Source organism: Prionailurus bengalensis, chromosome D2 (genome assembly GCF_016509475.1).
Source record: "Prionailurus bengalensis isolate Pbe53 chromosome D2, Fcat_Pben_1.1_paternal_pri, whole genome shotgun sequence".
NCBI lineage: Eukaryota > Metazoa > Chordata > Mammalia > Carnivora > Felidae > Prionailurus > Prionailurus bengalensis.
The window spans coordinates 32,820,440-32,847,517 of NC_057351.1; the positions used below are offsets into that span (position 1 = coordinate 32,820,440).

At 37.7% G+C, this 27,078-nt stretch overlaps 1 protein-coding gene across 9 annotated transcripts in view; it reads right to left on the bottom strand.

Moving 5' to 3' along the window:
- The window catches only part of MICU1 (mitochondrial calcium uptake 1), a 254,403-nt gene that overhangs the window by 202,046 nt on the left and 25,279 nt on the right, over positions 1-27,078 (bottom strand). For 7 of the 9 annotated variants that reach the window (XM_043596599.1, XM_043596597.1, XM_043596596.1 and 4 more), the window contains exon 2: positions 6,186-6,347. In XM_043596599.1, the coding sequence (XP_043452534.1) occupies positions 6,186-6,346 (161 nt within the window). In that variant the 5' untranslated portion in view covers position 6,347. Of the gene's footprint in view, positions 1-6,185; positions 6,348-9,275; positions 9,351-27,078 lie in introns of all 9 variants that reach the window. The other 2 variants (XM_043596591.1, XM_043596598.1) reach the window with 1 other exon arrangement.

Below are 27,078 nucleotides of genomic sequence, written 5' to 3' on the forward strand. Positions count from 1 at the left end.
ACCCAAGAATGCAAATGTTAGTATGGTTGATGTTGTCCTAGAGGTCCCTTAACCTAGCCTCATTTTTTTTTTTAATTCCTTTTTCTTTCTGCTATTTAGCTTGGTTGCTTTTCACTACACTGTCTTCCAGATCACTGATCCTTCTTCTGCATCCTCTAATCTGCTGTTGATTCCCTCTAGTGTATTTTCATTTGGTTATTTTGTTCTTTAGCTCTGATTGGTTCTTTTTTATATTTTCTATCTTTGTTAAAGTTCTCAATGGGTTTACACACTTCTCCCAAGTTTGACAAACACCTTTATGACCATTAACTTGAACTCTTTATCAGGTAGGTTGCTTACCTCCATTTCATTTAGTTCATTTTTCAAGGTTTTGTCTTGCTTTCATTTGGAACATATTCCTATATTTTTATTTTGCTTGACTCTGTGTTTGTTTCTATGTATTATGTAGGTCAGCAATGTTTCCTGGTGTTAAAGGTAGTGGACTTATGTAGAAGACATCTGTGGGGCCCAGAGGTACAATCTACTCTGGTTACCAGAACCAAGTGTTCCAGGGGTATCCCCTGTGTTGTCTGTGTGCACCCTCCTGTTGTGACTGGGCTGCAACTGCTGGGGGTACACTGGTAGATGGGGCTGGCCCGAGCTTGGCAAGCTTAGAGGCCAGGTTGCAGCTGCTGTGGGTGTCTAGTGGGTGGGGTCAGCACACGATGTGGTTGGCCAAGAGGCCTGGCTACAACTGTTATGTATGTGTTCATGAGCAGAGCTTCCCCCCCAACTCTCCCAAGGAATCACTTTGGAGGGGTACTGGTCCTGACTAAGGATGCCCATCAGGTGAGGCAGGGTGGAAGCTGCTTGCCCTGCCGTGACAGAAGGAGACCACAGGGAAATGCCACAGCAGGGCAAGCAGTGCTAGCCATGTAGATGGAGAATGTCAGAACTGGCGCCTACATCAGGCCAGCTAGGCTGAAGTAAGGCAAGAGAAATGGTGGCCACCAGCAGTTCCACTCCTGAAGAAAGTTCACACAGAACCCCGCCCTTCTGGCACAAGCCCTAAAATCAGTGAATAAATCATCACATACGGCCCAGGTGCTTTTCAAACTCCTTCCAATGGCTGGATCTCAGAGTGAGTGAGATTGTGGAGGGGCCCTGTAAGAGCAGAGTTGTGGTTTCCTATGGCTCTCCACCTCTCCTGGAGTTATGCCCTGCTGATTTTCAAAGTCACACAAAATGGACACTTGTCTTCTCAGCATAGGGTGGGTGCAGGGAGTGCCCAAAGTGGAGCCTGAACCTGGTGCTCCTTAGGAAGGGCCTCCACACCTGTGATATGCCTTCTGTTTGTGAGGTCACTGGCAATCCTTTTCAGACTGCTGGGTTTTTTCTGGGTCTTAGAGCAAGTGAAACTACATATGAGCCCTCTAAGACCAGAATCTCAGTTTCATATAGCATTTTGGGACTCCTGCATGTCAAACCCATTGGTTTTGCAAGTCCAATATTTTCAGGCTCCTCTCTCCAGGGAAAATCCCAGGTGGTTGGGTGACTAATGTGGGGCACCAACCCCCCCGCCCCCACTCCTCCAGAAGAAGCACCACCTGGTGAAATTCCTTCTCTGTTCAATGTTGTTGCTCTGAGGATAGGGTTTTTTGCAGGACTGTGTTTCTGCCTCTTTATCCATCTTGGTGTGGTCCTTATATCTTTTGTTGTAAATGGAGTTCATACAGTTTTCAGATCTTTTACAGAGGGAAATTACCCATATGTAGCTATAGATCTGGTGCGTCTACAGGATGGGGTAAGTTCAGGATCTTCCTATGCTGCCATCTTTCCAGCTCCTCCAATTAACAATATTGTCCAAATGGTACTTCTAGAGATTAAAAATATAATGTCCAAAATCTTTTTAAAAATAAGTAGACACAGCAGATAAGATACTGCAGAAAAAGTGATCAGTGATCTTGAAGAAACAAACAAAAACTCCAAAAACTGAAGCAGAGAGAGAGAGAAGGCTGTATAAAATATAAACAAAACCTTGATGATGTGTAGGATGATACCAAATGGTCTAGCACATGTGTGAACGAGTCCCAGAAAGTATATGTATATGAGGGGGGTTGTGCAGATGGGAACAAAAAAATTTAATGAAGAAATAATGGGCAAAATTGTTCAAATTTCATAAAAAGCATAAATTCACAGTCTAAGGAAATCAATAAATTTTAAACAGAATAAGCACAAAACAGCACTAAAACATCATAATCAAATTGCTGAAAACAATTTAAAAAATCATAAAACTAAGCCAACGAAAAAGATATCATTCACACATAAGGACAAAGATAAGAATTACTACGGACTTTTCCATAAAAAAACCTGAAGACACAATCCAGCAATGCTACTTCAGGTTATACACCCACAAGAAGTGAAAGCAGGGGCTGCAAGAGATATTTGTGCATAAATGTTCACTATTCACAACTATTCACAATAGTTGAAAAGTGGAAACAACCCAAGTATTCATTGATAGATGAATAGATACACAAAATGGTATATAATACACACTATGAAAAACTAGTCAGCCTTTAAAAGGAAGGAAATTCTGATACGTGACATGTGGATGAACCCTGAAATTACTATGTTAAGTGAAATAAGCCAGACACAAAAGGACAAATATTGCATTATCCCATTTATATAGGCACTAGAATAGTCAAATTCATAAAGCAAAAAAGCAGAATACCCAGGTATTGGGGGAAGTTGACTGGGGAATTACTGTTTAGTGGGTCCAGAGTTTCAGTTTGGGAATAATAAAAAAAATTCTAGAGATGAATGGTGGTATTGATTACACAACAATGTGAATGTAATTAATGTTAATGAAGTTAAAAATGGTTAAAATGGTAAATGTTATGCTACATATATCTTACCACAATGAAGAAAAATACTAGAATATAATGAGGATACCATACTGAAGACAAAAAAAGAAAAATCAAAACTGGAGACAACTGAATGATATACTTAAAGTGCTAGAAAGAAAAAAGTCAACCTAGAATTCTATATCCAGTGAAAATATCCTTCAAAAGTGAAAGCAAAGTAAAGACATTTCCAGACAAAAGTTGACAGGATCTATCTCCTGCAGACAAGAACTCCTAGTAAAGGAAGTACTTTAGGCGGAACGAAGAATGATGCTAGATAGGCTACATAGCCAGTTTAAACCCAAATATTCAGACTTCAAACCCTGAGTCCTTAATACTATATCTCAGTATCTTTTTTAAGACTGAGTATCTGAAAACAAAGTAAAATGTGACAAATGTTCTTTCTCTAACAATACCGTAATATGGTTTCTAAGGATCATACTTAAGTTAATTCATGAATTTAGGTAGTAAACCTGGTCTTTGCACATACCTAATTGTATAACCCAGAACATATACACTTTGGTTTGAAGGCAAACATTCCAAATTGTATTCTTTGTCATCCACCTATATAATTCAAAACTATAACAACATATGCTAAATATTTATTTTTTGTTCAGGAAAAGGGATTGGGGATGGAAACTTCTACATTAGACTTTTTAGATCCCATTGTTCTTTTGTCATTTACATTTATGAAATTTAAAGTTTTGAAATTTAAGTTTATAAATTTAAAATTTTTTAAACTTCAAAATTATATCATGCCCTCTTTTAAAAAGAAGTTTATTTATAAAATTTTTTTTTAACGTTTATTTATTTTTGAAAGAGAGAGAGACAGAGACAGAGACAGAGTGCAGAGTGCAGGTGGGGGAAGGGCCAGAGAGAGAGGGAGACACAGAATCAAGGCAGGTTCCAGGCTCTGAACTGTCAGCACAGAGCCCGATGTGGGGCTCAAACTCATGAACCATGAGATCATGACCTGAGCCAAGGTCAGACGCTTGACCAACTGAGCCACCCAGGCGCCCCTGAACTTTATTTTTTTTAAAGAATTTTAAATCTCACTTCTTAGGAAAACATTTTATTTCTGCTCATTTCACAAGTTTTAAAAAGAGAATGGAAAAAAGACATAAAATTAAAGGGCAAGCCCTATGCCTATATTCTCTGACATGATAACTCACAATTATTTTATTTATTTATTTTTTAAACTTTACTTATTTGAGAGAGAGAGTTAGTGAGCAGGGGAGGGGCAGAGAGAGAGAGGGAGAAAGCTAGAATCCCAAGCAGGTTCCGCGCTGTCAGCATGGAGCCAGACGGAGGGCTCAAACTCACAACCGTCAGATCGTGCCCGAGCCAAAACCAAAAGTTGGATGCTTAACCAACTGAGCAACTCAGGAGCCCCAACTCACAATCATTTTAGAGAGTGTTTGCTATTGATCTTGATCTCAATATAAACATGAAAATTTCAACAATTTTTTTTTGTTTTTTGTTTCAAAACTTTAGAATAATTATGGTTCTCATTATAATTTCCTACATGGCACAGCAAAGGCACAAGACTAACAATCCTCAAGTACTAAAATCTTGGCACTTAGGTATATTTATGATTTTGAAGCATTCATCAAATTATAATCTGTGACAAAACATACTGTCAATATGTAGATTTTCTGCTTTTGGATATTTTGGGGCTTAAAAATTATAACAAAAAGAGGAATGTTTCCTCTACATACCAGTCCAAATTATCTTCTTACTCTTTTTCTGGGAGTAATATTACACAAAAACAACACAAACTAAGATAAGTAAAATAATCTAAACTTGTTCATTAGCATTTAATCTGAATAGTATAAACAAAGTGACTCAAAGAAAAAGAGTAGTAACTTCTTAAACATTCAAACCATCAAACAACTTCTCAGCTTCTTCAGGTAGAGCCTGTTGTCATCTTTGATATTAGACTAAGCCAAAAGGCAATCTAAATGCACCTGCCTGGAGTCCTCTAATTCCATTATAGGAAAGCACTCCTGAAGAAATTGCTAAGCATTTAATATTTATTACAGTGAAAGAACAAAAAGTGTGTTTCCCATTCCTCCTTTCCTTCTTTTGCCTCCCTCTCTTCCTCCTGTCTAGATCTTTCTCCCCCTCTCTTCTTCCTAAACCCATCCACCCCTTTCTAAGGTACCTGCACCTGCATCATCATCTCAAACTAGTATTAGTGTCTGTCAGTAGATCATCTTCCCACTCCAGTTTATTCCATTATTGTTGCTGTATTAACGTCTCTTAATACTTGTTTGTGATCAGACTCTTGCTTCAAACCCTCTTAGCTCATCATTGCCTACAGATTAAAATCACAACTTTTGGCATAGGAGATAGAATCTAATATAGAATCTTTTATATCACAACTCCAACTTTTTTTTTTTTTTTTTTTTTTTTTTTTTTTGGAAACCCAGTCTTTTCTGCTAATACTCTCTCTCCTCTCTTCACCATTTCTCACCTTCGGCTTATATCCAGTAATAATAGTTAACATTTATTGATAGCGTACTATGTGCCAAGTACCTTCTACACAAAATATTTATTTTACAAAGTTATGTGCCAAGCACTGTTCTAAGCACTTAACAAATAATACCTCAGAGTGCCTAGCTGACTTAGTCAGTAAAGTGTATGATTCTTGAGCTCAGGGTCGTGAGTTGGAGCCCCATGCTGAGTGTACAGCCTACTTAAAAAATAAAATAAAATGTTATTTAAAAAATAATAACTCAATCTTCATAACAACCTTTGAGATAGGTACTATCATTATCCCTATTTTACTGCCTAATGGCAGAAAGCAGATCAGCAGTTTCCCAGGTCTGGGAGGGATGGAGAAAGTGGGAAGTGACTACTAAATGGCATGGAGTTTCTTTACGGAGTGATGAAAATTTTCAGAATCAGAGAGTGGCAATGATTGTACAATTTTGTAAATATACTAAAAACCAGTGGATTGTATACAGCAAATTGGTAAATTATTAAATGTATTTACTTATTCATTTAGTATTATATATTATTTATTCAAAAATTTATTAAAATTATTAAATTGGTAAATTATTTTAAATGTTTGGCAGAGGAGACAGGCAGATAGTAAGGCAGGATATCTCCTATTGGTTGCTTTGACACAAGTGCTGAATTCTTTGAAACATCTTACTTCACAAATATTAACACCAAATTATTAGGGCAAGAAATTTTAGTGCAAAGTTAAGCCAGAAATCAATATAATCCTTCTAGGTAACAGAGACAACTGGAAGAATGAGAGCACACGCAGGAGCAGAATGCTCAGATAACACGCACCTCTTCCACAGGAGACCAGTGCTCGCAGTTACTGCAGATGCTCCCAGGAAAGCCACCATCATTAGTCGTCGCCTGATCTGGGTGGGCTGTGATCCTCCATGGTAACATCGAACGCCCACGGCCAGTTCTGCCAATGCAGAGAGTGAGTGAAGACGAAACATCCTGTGGACAAAAAGTAGAAATGTTATTCCTAATTAGTGATGGGAACAGCGATGATGATGATGAAGATGATAGTTTCCACATCACCCACACGTACTACAGACTTACTCAATGGCAGACACTAAACACTTTGCGATCCCATGTAGTATTCCATTTAATCCTCAGAACAATTGTATGAGAAAAATAGCACTATTACCCTGACATATGAGTCAAAGTACAATCAGAAGACAAGAAACCGCATAGTAATTTCAACAGGGAAAGGTTAATATAAAGCATTATTAATTATAACAAAGGATAATACCAAGAGTCAAAGAGATAGCAGATACAGGGAGCAGCCACTACTTCAAGGGCTGATGCAGACCAACAGGAGAGGAATAAATCTGTAAAGGGGCCACTCTCAACAGGGCTTAGATACAGGCCTGTGACAAGGACATGGCATGGATGTCTGAGAAATTCACTAAAGTATCAGGCCAACAGGTCACTCACTGTAAAGTCATCTAGTAGAACTCAGCACGCCAGGGGAACTCAGGAAGGTACCAAGGGGGAGATGTCAGAGTATGGAACTCACTGGGAAACTGCATGTAGGAGTGTTGCTGCTAAAACTCCCTAGGCATTGAGAGCCCCACGGTGTCCCACATTCTGGGGGCCTCAGTGTGCTACAGGAGCAAGCAGCCAAGACACTAGAATCAGGAAGAAAAACTCCTCCCTTCTCTACTCTCCCTCTAGTCCTTCTACTGACAAACCTTAACAAAAGCAAGAGAGAAATTTCCAGTGTTGCAAATAGGGTGATGAAAGATGGATTTACAACTGCAAAGTAACAGATTTGTAAGTGGCACATCCATTTTACAGATGTGAAAACTGAGATATAGTGACTTGATCTAGAGTATACAGCTAGGAAGTAGATCCATAATCTAAACCGACTGGACTAACGTCAGAGCCCAGGTTTTTAACTAGGACACTCTGCAGCCCCCCTACCTTTTAATGTTGATATTGTTTTTGTTAAAATAATTTAAGTTTTCATTAAATATTCCTCACTCCCAGGTCCTTGGAAGACCTCCTACGCACCAAATTCTTTGGTTTCATACTTATAACTTCACCTGTTCCTCTAATTGTTAAATTCAGAAACATCTGTATTAGGTCATATTATTGTTCACTAAACACTCACCCTCCCATCCCCCATCCCATGGGAAAATACTACTTTCCACACTCTTCATTTTAGGTATCTTGCCATATGCCTTGCTATGGCTAATGGGATGTGGGCCAGTTCCATAGAGCGCTTTTAAGAAGTACTGCTGTTAGCCTTCTTGTGCTTCTGCATTCTACCAAGAGAAGATCATGCCCCTAGTAGGCATGCTCTTTCAGCCTGGGTTCCATAATGGACAGATCTCAGCCTGCAGCCAGGCACTGGGAAGACCAGCTGAGCCAGTTGAGCACAGCTGACATATGGAATGCTAGTGAGAAATAAATGTTTACGATTGTAAGCCACTAAAACTGGAGGTGGTTTATTGCCACAGCAAAAGCTGACTAATTCAGCATCTAAGAGAATTACTGGGAACTTCTCATTCAACAAAAATGTATTAAGTTCATGCTATTCAGGCCTTGCTAAGACCTAAAAGGCTAAAAAGAATTCCACATTCTAATTAGGCAAGATACACATGAAATATTTTTTTAATGTTTTATTATTTATTTTTGAGAGAGAGAGAGAGAGAGAGAGAGAGAGAGAGAGAGAGAAAGCAAGCATGACTAAGGGAAGGGCAGAGAGAGAGAGAGGAAGACAGAATCCGAAGCATGCTCCAGGCTCTGAGCTGTCAGCACGGAGCCCGATGTGGGGCTCGAACCCACAAACTGTGAGATCATGATCTGAGCCAAAGTTGGATGCTCAACTGACTGAGCCACCCAGGTGTCCTACACATGAAACATTTTAAAAGGATACATTTCTAAAATGGTATCTTGAAGAAGTATAAAAATATTGGGGTATAGATATTAGAGAATTAAAAAAAAAATTTTAACACCAGGGTAAGACTGGGTTAGTCAGCAAAGGCTTTTGTTTAGTTTTGAGTCTCAGAATGGTACAAAATCTTGATTAAGTGATAGAAATCTCACGGATACTCCAAAAGACAGGATCATTTCTGGCACCTCCATATAGAGTATTAATAGAAAATGATTTTTCTCCTCTAGACAGTATCTTGACACCAGAGTAGAGTCTTCATTTTTATTCCACCAGGTGGACTGAAGGAGAAAGGGGCATTTCTTCCTGGTTATATGACTTTTTATAGTGGCAGTTTGTTCAAATTACACCAAATATCCATTCTCTTCTGTGATCTTCCCAACACACAGTTCACTGCTTCCTAAATTATCTTGCACTTTATACATATCTTCCTATGGCAATTAACACATTCGTTCATGTGCAAGTTTGCCTTCCCCACTTGGCTCTCAGCCTCCTTTTAAAGCCAAAATTATGTTTCTTCCTCTTGGTAAACACACAGTCTAGCACAGAGACTGTTACATTACAGGTGTTTAAAATACTTAACCATCTAATTTACGTTCACATGAAGATGAAGGTACAAATTATACAGGTACTGGGCTCCTGACATTTAAGTATACTTCTAAGCCCCAATATACTAAGAAAACTATGTCTTTTCCCATTTGGATTCAAATCAAGTTAAGACTACTTAGCTGTCCCTTAAAATCACTGAGCCAGTTACTAACTCTTCTATGGGACCTATACCTGTAATCTCTTAAGTAAACCTTTCCATTAGCCTTCTTCATTCAACCTAGGCCCAATTTCAAAGCTAGAACTAAATCCTGCCCTTATGGACAAAGAGGGAAAAGAATTAATTTTCTATCCTATTTCCTAAGACCTAAGCTGTGGCAACACAATTCTTATGTCCCTCCCCAATCCCAGAAATCATCTCATTTTACCACACATACTTTAGCAAACTCCAGCACCAAGGAGACTATCCACTATATTTTCTTCCTGTCTGTCAACAACTGATTCATTTTTATCTGGAGAGAGAGAGAGAAAAAGAGAGAGAGAGTGTGAGTGGGGGAGGGGGGCAGTGGGAGAGAGACAGAAAATATTAAGCAGGCTTTGCGCTGAGCATGGGCTCGATCCCATGACCCTGGGATCATGACCTGAGCCAAAATCAAGAGTCAGATGCTCAACTGACTGAGCCACCCAGGTACCCCTGATTCATTTCTAAATTAGTATTTTCCAAACCCACAAGTGCATTCAGATATATAACACTACTTTTGTCTGTAATAAAAATGAGCATAACTAAAACATATATATCTGGAGAAAACATTATTCATCACTGGCAACAGAAAGAAAAGAACACTCAGAAGTTTCCAATGTGAAAAACAAATAACCAGTTCAAAAGTTGGAACAGGCAAGGAATGTGTAAGACTGGAAGATAAATTTAGAACTGATCAGACATGGAGAATAAGTAGATGGATATCCAACAACGTAATAAAACCATTTTTCAGTAACAACAACAAAAAAGGCATGATCAAATAGGTAAGCCATAATTATTTGAGAAGATCGTTTGAATTGTGAACTGAGAATTTTGACCAAATATACAACAGGAAAACACTAAATATCTTAAATTGGAAAAGAACGTGATGAAAATGTTTTTTTAAAGAATATCACTATTCAGTAGTGAATAAATTCCAAAGAACAAAAAAAAAAAAAAAAAAAAACTAACAGGAGTAGTGAGTACAGCCCAAAGGCAATTAATAACCTAAGTACTGAGTGATAAGTATCTAGATGATTAGTATGGAAACCAAACATAAAATAAAAACAGCCAAAGACAGACAAAACTATCAGATAACAGTGTCCAACACACATTCATAGGTAAGTGTGTAGGAGATATGGAAGACAGAAACGAGAAAGAGATTGAGATAATAACAACACTAAGTAGAATACAGTAGAAAGTAAAATGGACTAGGAATCCAATGACCCAAGATCTAGTCTCAACTCTACTACTAAACAGCTGCGCACAAAGGAAGCTTATCTCCCTTCCTTAAGGAAGAATTTCATACAAGGAGAGAATTGCCTAAATGAGCTTTAAGGTTTCTTTTATCTCTTAATGCTCTCTAATCTGGGTGAAAAACTATATGGCAAAGTTTAATCTATTTCATGGTGGGGGAGGGGAGTAAGATCATGCCATACAATCAAAACTTACTAGTTTTGAGAATCCAAGTCTGTATGCTCTAGTGTTAGAGGATTTTTAATGTTGAAAGTTCTGAGTTTTACTAACAGTCTACTTATATTTTGATGTTGTAATTCAAATGTTACTGTCTACATCTCATTTTACCACTGGTTTTAATCTCATTCCCCAAAGCACACATCAAAAGATATATTTAGGGGCCTGGTGGGTTCAGTTGATGGAGCATGCAACTCTTGATCTCAGGGCTCTGAGTTCAAGCCCCGGTTGGGTGTAGGAATTACTTAAAAATAAAAAAATCCTGGGTTGCCTAGGAGGCTCAGTCGGTTGAGCGTATGATTTTGGCTCAGGTCATGATCTCACAGTTCGTGGATTCGAGCCCCTCATCGGGCTTTGCACTGACAGGGCAAAGCCTGCTTGGGATTCTCTCTCCCTCTTTCTCTCTCTGCCCCTATCCCACTTGTGTGTGTGCAAGTCTGTCTCTAAGTGAATAAACTTAAAAAATTAAAAAAAAAAAAGATCTATTTGTCTTCTCTAGTGCAATTTTCACAGATGCCAAGTAAACAAAGAAAAAAAAACCATCAAGATTACTATAATTTAATTCCTAACTCGTAGTGCAGAAATAGTGTAACTAGTTGAATGTGTTAATTTTTGATGAGGGACCATTTAAACAGATTTAAGGAGATCAGATTTCCAATTGAGTCTGGAAAATTGAACAGGCCAATTGGCAGCAGTTATGCAGTAATGAAGCACGTTTAGGAGAAGGATTAAATTAAGTCAAAAACAGTGTATTTTTCTTCCCTTACAGTACCCCACCCTCCGCCCACAAAAAGCATGCCTCTAAAAAGTGGCTTTGATGTGAAGTGAAAAAAGATGAAGAGGTATTTCTAACCAAGAAATGTCAAGGGAGGCAAATGAAAGATAATTTTTTTACCAAAGAAAAGCATTATTTATCCAACAAGAAACAGAACAAGTCTTTTAAAACCTATAACAACATAATATTGCTCTTTCTATATCTATTATTTTAAGACTATTAATAATGGCTTAATATAATGCTTTTGATAACTTTCAAAGGGTCACAGGACGAAGAAATCATTTAATTCAACATCTTTATTTGCAGATGGAAGAACTGAGATGCAGATAAGTTACATGGTTTACTCACAGCTAATTAGTACAAAAGCCTACAACAGATCCCGTAATTCTTAATTCCCAAATAACCTAAAGGGGAAACACTTTTTAATAACTGTTCTCAGCAAAATAAATGTAATAGCCACACTCAAAAAGGAGATCATATGCCCACCTACAGAAAGATAAATAATGGTATAATTACGTAATACAATGTAATATAAACATTAAAAATGCTAATCATAAAGTATTATTAAAATATTATTTCACAAATTAACAAAAAAGTTGAGCTAAAGAAATAAAACAGTGGAAAAAAGAAGTAAAATGGCTCTGAGGGGGAGCTTAGATGGTTCAGTCAGTTAAGAAAGCATCTGACTTTGGCTCAGGTCATGATCCCATGGCTCCTGAGTTCAAGCCCTGCATTGGGCTCCCACTGACAGTGCAGAGCCTGCTTAGGATTCTCTCTCTCTCTCTCTCTCTCTCTCTCTGCTCCTCCCCCACTTGCTATCTCTCTCAAAAAAAAAAAAATAAACTTTAAAAAATGGCTCTGAGAACTGAGACACTTGATCTCACTAACAATAAGAGAATGCATATTACAACTGAGATACTGCTATTCATTCATCAAAAGCTGGCAAAAATCCAGAAGTTTGAAAACGCAATTGTTGGCAATGTTGTAGAAATGACACTGCTAAAAAATGTGTAAACTGGTACAGCCTACTTCCTAAAAGAAAAAGGAAATGGTACAACAGAGGGCAATTCAGCAATGTCTATCAAAATCACCCACATAAAACTGACCCAGCAACTGCACTTCTGATAAAAATATCCTAATGACATACTTGCACACCTGTGAAATTATACATGCACAAACACCATGGTACATCATGGTTTGTGATAGCAACAGACTAAAATCCACCTCAATGTTCACCAGGAGAGGACAGGTTAAACCATGAGAAACACACCCAAGGCAATACCATGTGGCAATAAACAGGGAATGAAAAACTACATATAGATTTGAATACTTTCATAACATACTATTATCTTTAAAAAGCAAGTTACGGAATAGCATATATAGTATGCTACCCTTTTAGGTAAAATGAGGAGAAATAAGAATGCATATTTGTATGTTCCTCCTGTTAAGTAACTCTGGAAGGACACACAACAAAGTAATAGTCGTGGTGCTAGGAGGGGTGGGAGATGGGTGACATTAGAGACAAGGAGACTTTTATAATATACTACTTCATTTTTAAAACTATGCTTATGTATTTATCCATGTAAACAAATATATAGTATTTCTCATAAACTCTTTAAAAGGCAGAATATAAGATAATATGTGCATGTCAATTAAAATAACATAAAACATATATACATGTTTTTAACTTAAAGAAAAATTAGATGATGCAAACAAAATTTAATGATCTTCTGGGGAAGAATCTATTTACACTTTACATTTAAAGAAAAATAAAATCAGGTCCAGAGACTGATGTTTCACTTCTCAGCCAGGGACTATCATTTACCAGCCCTCATAGTGGGCACAGGCCCAATAATGTCTTAGCAAGCAACCCATATTGTGGCAAGTTTCCCTAGTAAGATAAGCTTTACTTCAATCAAACTCATATCCTAATACTCGGATTACTGGCACATCCCAATTTACCAAACCGTTAGAATTCCACACCTTATCCTGATCCTGACTTAAAATACCTGCTTGCACTTTTCTATGTTTTTAATTGTCTTCTATTTCTGACCTCTGACAACTGCACATTTAAAGGAGGACTGCTTGACTCTTCTAATCCTGACACTGGCCCAATAAACCACTGTTGTACTATTACCAACTGTTACCCAGCACTATTGTTAAAAGCAACGTCTGCTAATTCTGAGGCCAAGATAAATTTTTGATATCTACCCAAATCTGGCCACCAACAAAATGTAGGCCTCAGTTAAATAAAACTTCAAGGTTCCAAAGCATTTAGTTAACGTGAACTAAGCTTGAGAAAATAAGGACCAAGTAAGTGTCTTTTCTGTCTGCACTTCGGGAATCTACTACAGCATCTGGCATAGATAGCATACGTAGGTGATGGTTCAGGGCACTCTGTGAAACCGAAATATGGTTTCTCTCTGAGAACCATATTGTAAAACCAGCATTATCTGAGGTGCCCACAAGGATTCACCCTATTCATCCCAGTGGCATCAAACCAACCTTAAAACTGTAGGCCATCAGAGTCTCAGCCATTAAGTATCTAAATTATATACTTAATTCTTCTTTATTCTATTTCCATGTTCACTAAGTATGTTATGATTCTAATTCAGCTTCCTGTTTAGATGGCCTTCAAAGAGAGAACATGATGATCAGAAGATGACAGACAGTATCCTAGTTCTCATGCCAGCTGTATTTCTCATGGTAAATTAGTAAATTGGCAATCTGTTTTAATCTCCTGTGATATTAGTCAGCCTAAGGAAGCTTCTCTGAATCCAATCAATTCCAAGACACTGATAAGATCCAGTTTGGGGATTTTCAAGGTTCAAGGGCTAGACCTTGCACCATGAGGACATCTTGAACTTGGCATTCTTTCAAATTTACAAAAGTCTTGGCAATTCATTCAAATTTCCACCCTGGAACAGATACCAGTGAGAATTTCCCAAAAGTTTGGTATGGCCAGAGTCACTGAACCTAAGGAACCACACTCACTTGCCTTTTGTTCTCATGTTACGAATTTAGGGGAAGGCGATAAATGGAAGAGTCCAAAAAAAGGGAAATTATGGGAATATAGATTTATTGGATATCATACAGATTTTTGAGCAGAACAAGCAAGACTACCTGCATTTTTGTTTACAAGTAAGATTTTATGATATTTTCATTATCAAAACTGTCAAAAACTATGATAGTTTCTTTTTATACTTCTGAAATCCCACCACTCTCCCTAGAAGCAAACTGAGAAAGAAGTTTGTATGTATCTTTGTTGATAGTCTGCTATTTGTTTACATATAAATAATATTCCATATACATATGTACACTCACCTATTCAGCATTTGGGATGCTTTGCGTTATCCTTTCTTTTATATAATGGAATCATACGATACACATTGGAAGATTTTTAAAGCTTAATAATACAATTTAAAATCATTCCAACAAAGGATATTCTTTTAACTATAACAGAGTAGTTCAATCTATAATTGTTCCACAATTTAACTATAGGGCAATTAATAATACACTAAGTTTGTTTCCATCCTGTGGCATTACAGCTACAGAGACCTTTCCCTGTGCATTTATTTTTTTTAATGTTTATTCACTTATTTTTGAGAGAGAGAGAGAAAGAGAGGCAGAGAGGGGGGGGAGACAGTGAATCCCAAGCAGGCTCCATGCTGTCAGCACAGAGCCCAACACGGGGCTTGAATTCACAAAACATGAGATCACCTGAGCCGAGATCAAGAGTGAGATGCTTAACAGACTGAGCCACCCAGGCACCCCTGCATTTACTTTAAAAAAAAAACTTTTTATGTATTTATTTTTTTATTTATTTATTTTTCAACGTTTATTTATTTTGGGGACAGAGAGAGACAGAGCATGAACGGGGGAAGGGCAGAGAGAGAGGGAGACACAGAATCGGAAACAGGCTCCAGGCTCTGAGCCATCAGCCCAGAGCCCGACGCGGGGCTCGAACTCACGGACCGCAAGATCGTGACCTGGCTGAAGTCGGAAGCTTAACCGACTGCGCCACCCAGGCGCCCCTTATGTATTTATTTTGAGAGAGAGCAAGAGCAGGGGAGGGGCAGAGAGAAACGGAGAGAGAAAGAATCCCAAGCAGGCTCCACACTGTCAGTGCAGGGCCTGATGTGGGACTCAAACACATGAACCGTGAGATCATGACCTGAGTCATGATGCTCAACTGACTGAGCCACCCACGTGCCCCTCCTGTGCACTTATTTTGATTCATTTTTATTCAAGTACATCTATGGGACAGATTATCTACAAATGAAACTACTAGGTTAAAAGTAATATCTTTTTTTTTTTTAAGTCTTCCTTGCTTTGTTGTCAAGGGGGTCCTTTTAAATTTTTTTTTTAAACATTTATTTATTTTTGAGACAGAGAGAGACAGAGCATGAACAGGGGAGGGGTAGAGAGAGAGGGAGACACAGAATCTGAAACAAGCTCCAGGCTCTGAGCGGTCAGCACAGAGCTCGACGCGGGGCTCAAACTCACGGACCATGAGATCATGACCTGAGCGGAAGTCGGACGCTTAACCGACTGAGCCACCCAGGTGCCCCAAAAGTAATATCATCTTTAATGATATTAAGTAATGATCATCTTTAACTTTGATAGATACTACCAAATAACCCTTCAAAACTGACATTCCAATTTACATACCACCAGTAGTATATGAGGGTACTCTTTCCCTGTATTTGTTATTATCAATCTTTTCCATTTATAAAGTGGATTTAAAAATGACACCTAATTTAATTTGTACATTGCCTCATCACTGTTGTTCTGAGGGCTACTGGAATATTGAACTGTATTTATTTTCTTTGGTTCTAGTCATATTTCCTGAAGGCCTGAGGCTTCACCTTTCCTTTCTTGAAAAAAAGAGGGGGGGGGGTGACTTTTTCCATCTAAATTTAAATATAAAAGATTTTTAAGTCAGATGCAATAGTAACACTAATCTATCCAATGTTATTTTTTAGTAGAATGTTTTTATCAAACAACCAAAAACAAAAAAAGACGAAAAATTTCTCAATACGAACCATTTCAATACTTTTCCAATTCAATCTGAGCTCTAGCAGAGCTGACTGGGAAGATTTTTTCTATGTAACATTTGTTATCTAATGGCTAGTCATACTTTCAAAAGACTCGAATGGATTAACATTCATTACCGAAAAGAATAAGTTAAACAGCAACAAAATTCTCAAAAATATAAAACAAGTGTTTCATGTTTACACAACTGGAAAATGAGGGTACACATCAGTCGGCTCCCATATCTATCCTATTGAAAACAGGAAAAAAATGACAAACGAAATACTGAATTAAAATGGTAAAAAAACCAAAATGCCAGAAACCATACTAATTTATAGTATTCCCAATTCAACTGCAGTATAGTGGCATAATTACCTCTGCGTTTCACAACACAGATGAATGAATTTTTTCTTAATTTTACTAAAGCTAGAACAACTTATTAAATACACTCTAGGCAGTAGTGCAAACATAAACAAGTATATTTATTTCACTGATATTTGCAATGCTTCTTCTTTGTAAAGGGTGTGTGTTATCCCCAAAACATGTGCCATCTATGAAAAACAATAGTTGCCATGAATATAGGAGAACAAATAACAAAAAATAAGCATCTGCTATTGTTAGATTTAAGATTTACGGAATTCTTGGGGTGCCTAGGTGGCTCAGTGAGTTAGGATCCGACTCTTGATTTTGGCTCAGGTCATGATCTCAAGATTCATGAGATCAAGCCCCGTGTCGGGCTTAGCACTGACAATGTGGATTGGGTTCTCTCTCCCTCTCTCTCCTCCCCTTCCCCACCCTCAAAATAAACATTAAAAAAAAAAAAAAAGATTTATGGATTTCTGAGGGAAGATTTAAGTAGTTTGAGATTAGTCAATTGAGTTATTCCTTGTGCAGACTACAAGAATTATTATAGTTAATATATGTTCAGAATGGATTTCATACTTCATAGTTTACCCACAGAACTCACAAAACTGGGCTTCTACACCTCATGAAAGCTGAAACTTGGCTACTGTGCCTAATACAATACACAAAGCCTAATACAATACTCTGGGCATTAAACACATTTAAATCTTTATAGATTTAAATAGAAATATAAGTTAAATACTTATAAATATGATGACTATATAATACACAAGCTATTGGACTAGAAATGAGGAGAGTCAACTTTCTGGCTTGGTATTATCATTGTTTCTATATATCTTAACATGACAAACTATTTGTGTACTATTCCTTAGCCCAGCCCTTCTTAAGGTCAAAGGAAATCCTACCTCATCTGTAAAAATTATGTAAGATCATTATCACTCTTGATTTCTTCCTTTAAATTCCTGTGGAATTAATCACTACTATGGTACCTGATGTATGAAGTAATTTTGTTTGGGGCGCCTGGGTGGTTCAGTCAGTTGAGCGTCCGGACCTGATCTCACAGCTCGTGAATTCGAGCCCTGCGTCGGGCTCTGTGCTGACAGCTCAGAGCCTGGAGCCTGCTTCTGCTTCCGTGTCTCCCCCTCTCTGCTCCTAACCCACTCACATTCTGTCTCTGTCTCTCTCAAAAATAAATAAACATTAAAAAAAAAAAAGAAGTAATTTTGTTTGCCTTTTTTTTTTTTTTTGAACAAATGAATGCAAATACATCTGGGCAAAAATAAAAGACAAAGAGTAAAAGATGATAAAAGGGTTTTTTTGTTTGCTTCACAAATGAACACATGAAATAATTTTAATGTATACCTGTCAACTTGCCCAGGATATCAAAAATCTAAAAGCAGGAAGTATGTTTTAGGTTTCTTAGTATCCTCAGTGCCAATTAATGAATTTAAAGTTATTACTAGCAGTAATAAAAAGTATTACTGTTCAATTACACAAGCAGATACAGAGAACTTAGGTTCTCTTTCTAGCTCTAGCCTGCTATATGACCAGTAAATGTTTTATCCTCTCTGAAACTGAATTCTGGGAGATACGGGGCACAGGTGGTATTTGTTTCTAAGTCTTTTCTGGATTTAAGAGTTCATTTCAGAAAAACAAAATGTAAAAGTATTTTGTACTTTTTGGAAGAAGGCCATCCTGAGTGGTAATAAATGAGGCAACATCCTACATTAGACTCAGTAGCTGAAGCAAATTTCACATAATCTAAAATGTCCAATGCTATTATTTCACTCAAGTCATTAGCTATGTATTTATTGAGTAAGGTATTATGAGAGCAGTGCAAGAAGCACAAAGATGAACAGACAGTGTCTGCCCACAAACATCGTATAATTTGGTAGGGGATATAAAACAACTATTCACCTATCCATTATGTAAAGGGTGGAAAAAGTGTAAGGGCTACAGAACATATTAATACGGATTCAAAGAAAGGAAAAATTACATTAGGTTGGTAAGTAGAAAGGGCTTAAGGCTCCAAAGAAAAATATTTACTTAGAGTAGGAAAAAACTAAGCATTCTTTACAAAAGTGTTTGGCTAAATGCATTATCTTAGAAGCCTTTGCCACATTATCTGAGGAATGGGATAAACTACTGGAAATACAACCTTTACTGCACAACTATGGCACTGGTAAAAATGCAACAATATATTGGACTTTAATTGTGCCAGGTAATTTTAAAAACATCTCTGTACTTTCTCTTAGATGAAATGAATCAGGCTGAAAGTTCTGCACTGAAGACACCAGGATGACTGCCAAAATACAGTAAAGATTAACATCCACGTCTAGAAAAGATGCATTTTCATACCTCAAAGTGACATTACTGACAGAATAAATGAGGAAAGCTCACACTTCAGCTAACTCTGTTCTGAGAAGTATTTTCCAACAGCAAAGAAAGCTATTTGAAAGATCTAGGTGAGAATGTGAAGTTACGTTATACAAGTCTCTAACAGTAAAAAATGATAACTGTAAGGGGGTGCCTGGGTGGGCGCAGTTGGTTAAGAGTCAGGCTCTTCATTTCGGCTGAGGTCATGATCTCATGGTCATAGGTTCAAGCCCTTTCTGGCTCTGTCCTGGGCGTGGAGCCTGCTTGGGATTCTCTCTCTCCCTCTCTGTTTGCCCCTCCCCAGCGCATGCATGCACGCAAGTGCTAATTAAAAAAAAAAAAAAAAGGTAACTGTAGGAACTCTTAAGAATCAACTCACAGAAATGTTAGGTTTGACAAAGAACTTTTTAAAGTTTTTTTTTTTCCAGAGGGTGAGACAGAGAGAGCATGTGCATGCGCAAGCACACACACGCACGCACACACAAACACACATATGCACAAGCAGGGGAGGGTCAGAGACAGAGAGAGAGAGAGAGAGAGAGAGAGAGAGAGAGAATCCCAAGCAGGCTCTACGGCGTCAGCATGGAACCCAAAGGGGGTGGGAGGTGGCAGGGGTTGCTGGAACCCATGAACTATGAGATCATGACCTGAATGGAAATCAAGAGTCAGTCACTCAACCTACTAAGCTACCCAGGCGCCCACTGACAAAGAATTTTTGTACATATTCTTGTTAAATGAAGATGCGATGGAAAAGCAAGTCACAATCCTACAGTAGTAACCTTCTGATACTCTGGGAAACATTCTTTCACCCATCAAGTATGCACCTCCATGGTTCACTTTTTTTTTTTTTAATGTTTTTATATATTTTTGAGACAGAGAGAGAGCATGAGCAGGGAAGGAGCAGAGAGAGAGGGAGACACAGCATCCGAAGCAGGCTCCAGGCTCTAAGCCGTCAGCACAGAGCCCGACGCGGGGCTCAAACTCACAGACCGTGAGATTGTGACCTGAGCCAAAGTCAGACGCCCAACCAACTGAGCCACCCAGGCGCCCCCCCCCCCATGGTTCACTTTTTATGTGCATGTGCTCACACACACATACACACTCCTGAAACTTCTGTCTGGTGAAGGAAAAAGTCTAGTGGAAATTTCCCTTCCTGAATAACTGCACACAAAAACAAAGTGTGCAAAAGGAAAATAAAAAATAAATCAACCAAAGAAAGTCTGGGTTTTTTAAGTTTGTTTATTTTGTGACAGAGAGAGTGAGTTGGGGAGGGACAGAGAGAGAGGATGAGAGGGAATCCTAAGCAAGCTCCTCACGGTCAGTACAGAATCTGCTACAGGGCTTGATCCCATGAACCATTAGATCATGGTCTGAGCCAAAATCAAGAGTCAGATGCTTCCAACTAAGCCATCCAGGTGCCTCCAGAAAGAAGTCTATTTAAAATGAAAACCCAACCACCCAGAAACCAATATAAATTGGTTTCATAACCAATATAAATTTTCTAAACCCTCTAAGATGTGCTAATATGTTAGGTCATCATTAAGTTTTCAATATTTAAAATTTCCATAAAACAAAATCTCCAACTTGATTTTCATTTCATGTTTTGGAAACTAGGTAGCTATAGAGTTTTAATGGTTAATAAATACTTTTAATGTACCTACAAGCCATTATAAAAATACAGGATGAAAAAATTCAGCTATCAATAAGGAAAATTTAAGCATTGTTACAAAATAAATTAGCACCAATAAAATATTAACTTGTATAAAGCAATGGTGAGGTTGTGTAAAAGTGAAGAAGATGAGGAACAGTCTAGAAGAAGCATTGTTGAAAAACAGTTTTTACTCTCCTCTATGCCATTTTACACCACCTCTGTACCAGTTTGCATTTCCACCAACGTCGTCAGAGGTTTCCTTTTTATCCACATTCTCACCAACACTTGTTGTTTCTTGTTTTTTATTTTAGCCAGTCTGAGAGGTATAAGGTGGTATCTCTTTATTGTTTTTATTTGCAGTTCCCTGATGATAAGTGATGTTGACAATCTTTTTAATGTACGTGTTGGACATCTCTAGGTCTTTTTTGCAGAAATGTCTATTCATGTCTTCTGCCCATTTTTAAATTGGATTATTTGGTTTTGGGGTGTTGAGTTGTATCAGTTCTTTATATATTTTGGACACTAACTATTGTCATTTGCAAATACTTTCTCCCATACAGTAGGTTGTCTTTAGTTTTGTGGATTGTATCCTTCACTGTGCAGAAACTTTTCATTTTGTTGTAGTCCCACTAGTTTATTTTTGCTTTCATGTCCCTTGCCTTAGGAGACATATCTAGAAAAATGTTGCCACAACCAACGTCAGAGAGATTACTGCCTGTGTTCTCTTTAAGGATTTTTATGGTTTCAGGTCTCACATTTAGGTCTTTAATCCATTTTTAGTTTATTTTTACATATGGTAAAAGAAAGTGATCCAGTTTATCCTTTTGCATGTGGCTGTCCAGTTTTCCCATCATTTGTTGAATAGACTCTTTTTCCCCACTGTATATTCATCCTTCCTTTGTCAAAGATTAACTGGCCATATAATTGTGGTTTTATTTCTGGGTTTTCCATTCTATTCCACTGGTCTATGTGTCTATTTTTACACAAGTACCATACTGTTTTAATTATTACTACTTCATAATATAACTTGAAATCTGGAATTATGATACCTCTAGTTTTGCTTTTCTTTTTCAAGATTACTTTGGCTATTCGAGGTCTTTTGTAGTTCCATACATATTTTAGGATTGTTTGTTCTAGTTCTGTGAAAAATGCTGTCGGTATTTTGATAGGGACTGCATTAAATCTGTAGATTGCTTTAGGTAGGACGGACATTTTAACAACGTTTGCTCTTCCAACCCATGAGCATGGAATGTCTTCCCATTTCTTTGCATTGTCTTGAATTTCTTTCATCAGTGTTTTATAATTTTCAAAGTACAAGCTTTCACCTCTTTGATTAAGCTTATTCCTAGATATTTTACTGTTTTGGTGCATTTATAAATGGGATTTTCTTAATTTCACTTTCTGCTTTTTCATTATTACTGTATAGGATTGCAACAGATGCCTGTATATTGATTTTGTATCCTGAGACTTCAGTGAATTCATTTATCAGTTACAGTAGTTTTTTTGTGGAGTCTTTTTTTTTTTTTAATTTTTTTTTCAACGTTTATTTATTTTTGGGACAGAGAGAGACAGAGCATGAATGGGGGAGGGGCAGAGAGAGAGGGAGATACAGAATCAGAAACAGGCTCCAGGCTCTGAGCCATCAGCCCAGAGCCCGACGCGGGGCTCGAACTCACGGACCACAAGATCGTGACCTGGCTGAAGTCGGACGCTTAACCGACTGCGCCACCCAGGCACCCCTTTTTGTGGAGTCTTTAGGGTTGTCCATATACAGTATCATGTCATCTGCAAATAGTGAGAGTTTTACTTCTTACCAATTTGGATGCCTTTTATTTCCTTATGTTGTCTAAATGCTGTGTCTAGGATTTCCGGTACTATGTTGAATAAAATGGGTGAGAGTAGACATCCTTGTCTTGTTCCTAACCTTAGGGGTAAAGCCTCTCAGTTTTTTTTGGCTGTGGGATTTTCATATAGAGATATGTTCCTTCTAGACCTACTTTCAGAGGGTTTTTATTATGAATGGATATTGTAATCTGTCCAATGTTTTTTTGCATCTATTGAAATGATCATATAGTTTTTATCCTTTCTCTTATTGATATGATGTATCATGATGATCGTTTTCTGAATATTAAACAATCCTTGCATCCCAGGAATAAATACTAAAAATCCTTCTTAAAAAAAGGATCTGACTAGATCAGATGAAGGACTTAAAATTAAAAGTATACGTGATTTGAAAAGGCTTTCTTCAAAACTTTCAAATTCTAAAGAAGAATCTTAGCAACATAACTCATAAGGTATATCTTACAGAGGTATCAAATAATACACTGGTCATAGGGAATACATCTTTTTCTCAAGTGCCTCAAGGAACATTAATAAAAATATAGATTAATATTAGGCCACAGGAAAACAAAAAAATAGAAATATTTAAAAAAACCTTCTAAAAACAATAAAACTAGAAATTAATAAAAACAACAAATAGGACAAACCAGCTAAAAATAGAAATAAAACAACTACTAATGGCACTTAGGGAAAAAAAATATAAGCTGAAATTAAAAATTTATTTTAAGTGGAATGTAAACGGCTGCAGCCACTATGGAAAACAGTGTGGAAATTTCTCAAAAAAATGAAAAACAGAACTATCATTTGATCCAGTATTTTCCTATCCATTAATCCACTGATGGACACATGTTGTTTCCATACATTGGGTATTGTAAATAATGTTGCAAGAACATGGGGTACATCTATCTTTCCCAGTTAGTGTTTTGTTTTTTTAATTTGAGAGATAGAGTAAATTCAAGCAGGGGAGGGGGCAGAGGGAGAGAGAGAAAATTTAAGCAGGCTCCACACCCAGCATGGAGCCTGACAAGGGGCTCGATCTCATGACCCTGCAATCATGACCTGAGCTGAAATCAAGAGTTGGATGCTCAACTGACTGGGCCACCCAGATACCCCTTGAGAATCAGGTTATGAGGTCTTCAAGATTCTAACATTCTGTGATTCTCTGATGTAAAAGTCGAAGATTCACAGAAATCTATCACCAAAAATCTCCTATCCCCAAAATTTTCAGAAACCCAAAATTCCCAAAGCCTTTCAGTTCTATACTTACTTCACTTTTCTCCTCTAACCCAAAGTTTCCTCTTCCTTTATCTAGGTAGGTGCTATTACTTACCAGTAGCACCACCCACCTCATTTTGGTTGTGAGAATCAAAAATGTCTCCATACATTGCCAAATGTTCCCCAGGGGTAGGCAGAAACCACTACCCAGTTTTTCAACCCAGTTGAAAACCACTGTGCTAGAGGATAGAAAAGAAAAAACAATATGAATCCTGCCTATGTTCTTGGGATCACAGTTCCTTTGTTCAGAAAGAGTTCCTCTTTCTCAGACTTTAGATGCCTGCATAGTGCTGGTGCTACCACTACCCTAGAGATGATCTGCATTTTCTAGAATTTTCTATAATCATAAAGTATATACAAAAAACCCAATTAAGGAATGAGCAGATGATTTGAACATACACTTCTTCGAAGAAGATATACAAATGGCTAATAAGCACTTCAAAAGATGCTCAACATCATTAGCTATTAGAAAAATTATCATGAAAACCACAGATACTACTATACACCTATTAGAATGGCTAAAATATTAAATAAACAAACACAATATTAAAAGCAACAGTATCTGACATTATGAAAGATGCAGAGCAACTGTAATGCTCATACATTGTTGAAGGGAATGAAAGAGGATACACTCCTAGGTTCTCTAGAAATGAAAACTTAGGTCTCCACAAAAACCTGTGCATGAGGGGCGCCTGGGTGGCGCAGTCGGTTAAGCATCCGACTTCAGCCAGGTCACGATCTCGCGGTCCGTGAGTTCGAGCCCCGCGTCGGGCTCTGGGCTGATGGCTCAGAGCCTGGAGCCTGCTTCCGATTCTGTGTCTCCCTCTCTCTCTGCCCCTCCCCCGTTCATGCTCTGTCTCTCTCTGTCCCAAAAATAAATAAACGTTGAAAAAAAAAATTTAATAAAAAAAAAAACCTGTGCATGAAATGTTCACAGCAGTTTTATTCGTAATTGCCAAAATTGTAAATAACCTAAGTCACTTTCAACAGCCGAATGCATACACAAACTCCAGTATGTCCACACAATGGAATACTACTCAGCAATCAGTCAATCACAATGAGTTACTGACATGCTCAACAAGAATCTGAAAGATATTACGGTGATAACAAAAGAAGTCAACTTCAAAAGGTTACATGCTTTTGTTTTTTTTAATGTTTGTTTATTTTTTAAGAGATGGAGAGACAGAGTGTGAGTGGGGAAGGGGCAGAGAGAGAGAGGGAGACACAGAATCCTAAGCAGGCTCCAGGCTCCAAGCTATCAGCACAGAGCCTGATGCGGGGCTCGAACCCAACAGCTGTGAGATCATGACCCAAGCCGAAGTCGGACGCCCAACTGACTGAGCCACCCAGGTGCCCCAGAAAGTTACATGCTTTTATAGGACATTCTGGAAAAGAAAACTATTAGAGACAGAAAATAGATCCAACTGCTACAGGTTACAGGTAGGTAGAAGGTCTGAGTACAGTAGAACCACACAGAAATTTTGGAGGTGATACTCTGTACCCTGACAGATATTCTGTATCCTGTGTGGGACAGTCATACAAATCTATACATGTGCTAAAACTCAAAGAAATGCACAGCAAAATAGGTCAATTTTACTGTATATGCAATTTTTTAAATTACGAGATTTTAAAAATTCAGAGGTGCCTGGGTGGCTCAGTCAGTTGAACATCCCACTTCGGCTCAGGTCATGATTTCACGTCTGTGGGTTCAAGCCCCTCATCAGGCTCTATGCTGACAGCTCAGGGCCTGGAATGCTTTGGATTCTGTGTCTTCCTCTCTCTGCCCCTCCCCAGATCATGCTCTTTCTGTCTCTCAAAAAATAAAAATAAAACATTAAAATAAAATGTTTCTTAATAAATAAAAACAAACAAATAAATAAAATTCTATTTTGGATGCATGGGTGGCTCAGTTGGTTAAGTGTCTCACTCTTGGTTTCGGCTCAGGTCATGATCTCAGGGTCGTGACATCAAGCCCTGCATCAGGCTCTGTGTTGGGTGTACAGCCTGCCTAAGATTCTCTATCTCCCTCTACCGCTCCTGCATGCTCATGCTCTCTCTCTCAAAAAAAAGAAAAGAAAAAAAGGAAAATTGACTATTTCATTTAAGATTTCTGTATCTTCTTTACTATAGATGGTAGTCTTTTATTTTTCTGATTTCTGTCAAATTTTGCTTCAATTCAAATTTAAATAATGTAGTAAGACAAGGTGCCTGGTTGGCTTAGTTGGTTAAGCTTCTGACTTCAACCCAGGTTGTGACTCACAGCTCATGTGTTTGAGCCCCGAGTCAGGCTCTGTGCTGACAGCTCAGAGCCTGGAGCCTGTTTCGGATTCTGTGTCTCCCTCTCTCTCTCTGCCCCTCCCCTGCTCACGGTCTCTGTCTGTCTGTCTGTCTCTCTCTCTCTCAAAAATAAGTAAACATTAAGTGAATGAATGAATGAATGAATGAATGAAGCAGTAAAGCAATAATCTGCTTACTAATCTCTGGGCAGTTTAAAATAGTATAAAAATAATGTTACTTTGGCATGTCTATTAAACCATTTAATGATCCTTTTGGTTTTTAATTTGAGAGGTAGTTCTCTACAAAGTGTTTTTTCCCTAATGATTGGTTTAAATTTTCTACTTCTACCCATTTCAGGTGACGAAAATGTACTCAGGAAACATTAAGTAGCTCTAAGAACACAAAATGAAAGATAAAGGCCTTTCTAAGTCAAAAGGCCTTTTTAAAATTATTATTATTATAAGTAATTATAAATAAAAGGCAGATGTCATTTAGAAAACAAATACACAAATCATTGTCAAAGAGTCTTATATATGGGGTAATTTTTATATATTTCTTAATCATAAATTTGTTATTTTGACCTTGAATGCTGGTTCTACCTGAAGCCAAAAAGAATAAATGGTATCAGCCATAACAACTAAATACGTATATAGTCTAATCTACTAAGGAGTAAAACTAGTAAACAGTTCACCACTTTAGACTTTTCCAACAGCAGGCCCAATCTGATATGAACTAGGTAAAGCCATACTACACTGTTAGCTTCAGAGACTTGAAAATCCAATATATTCCACTAATAAACATTTCTTTACATACTGGATGTAAAGATTTTCTGGCCTTCCTTATAGTATCTGAAGCCTTTCTTTAAGAATAAAATCACTGGTCCCACAACTATATGGTCAACTAATCTTGGACAAAGCAGGAAAGAATATCCAATGGAAA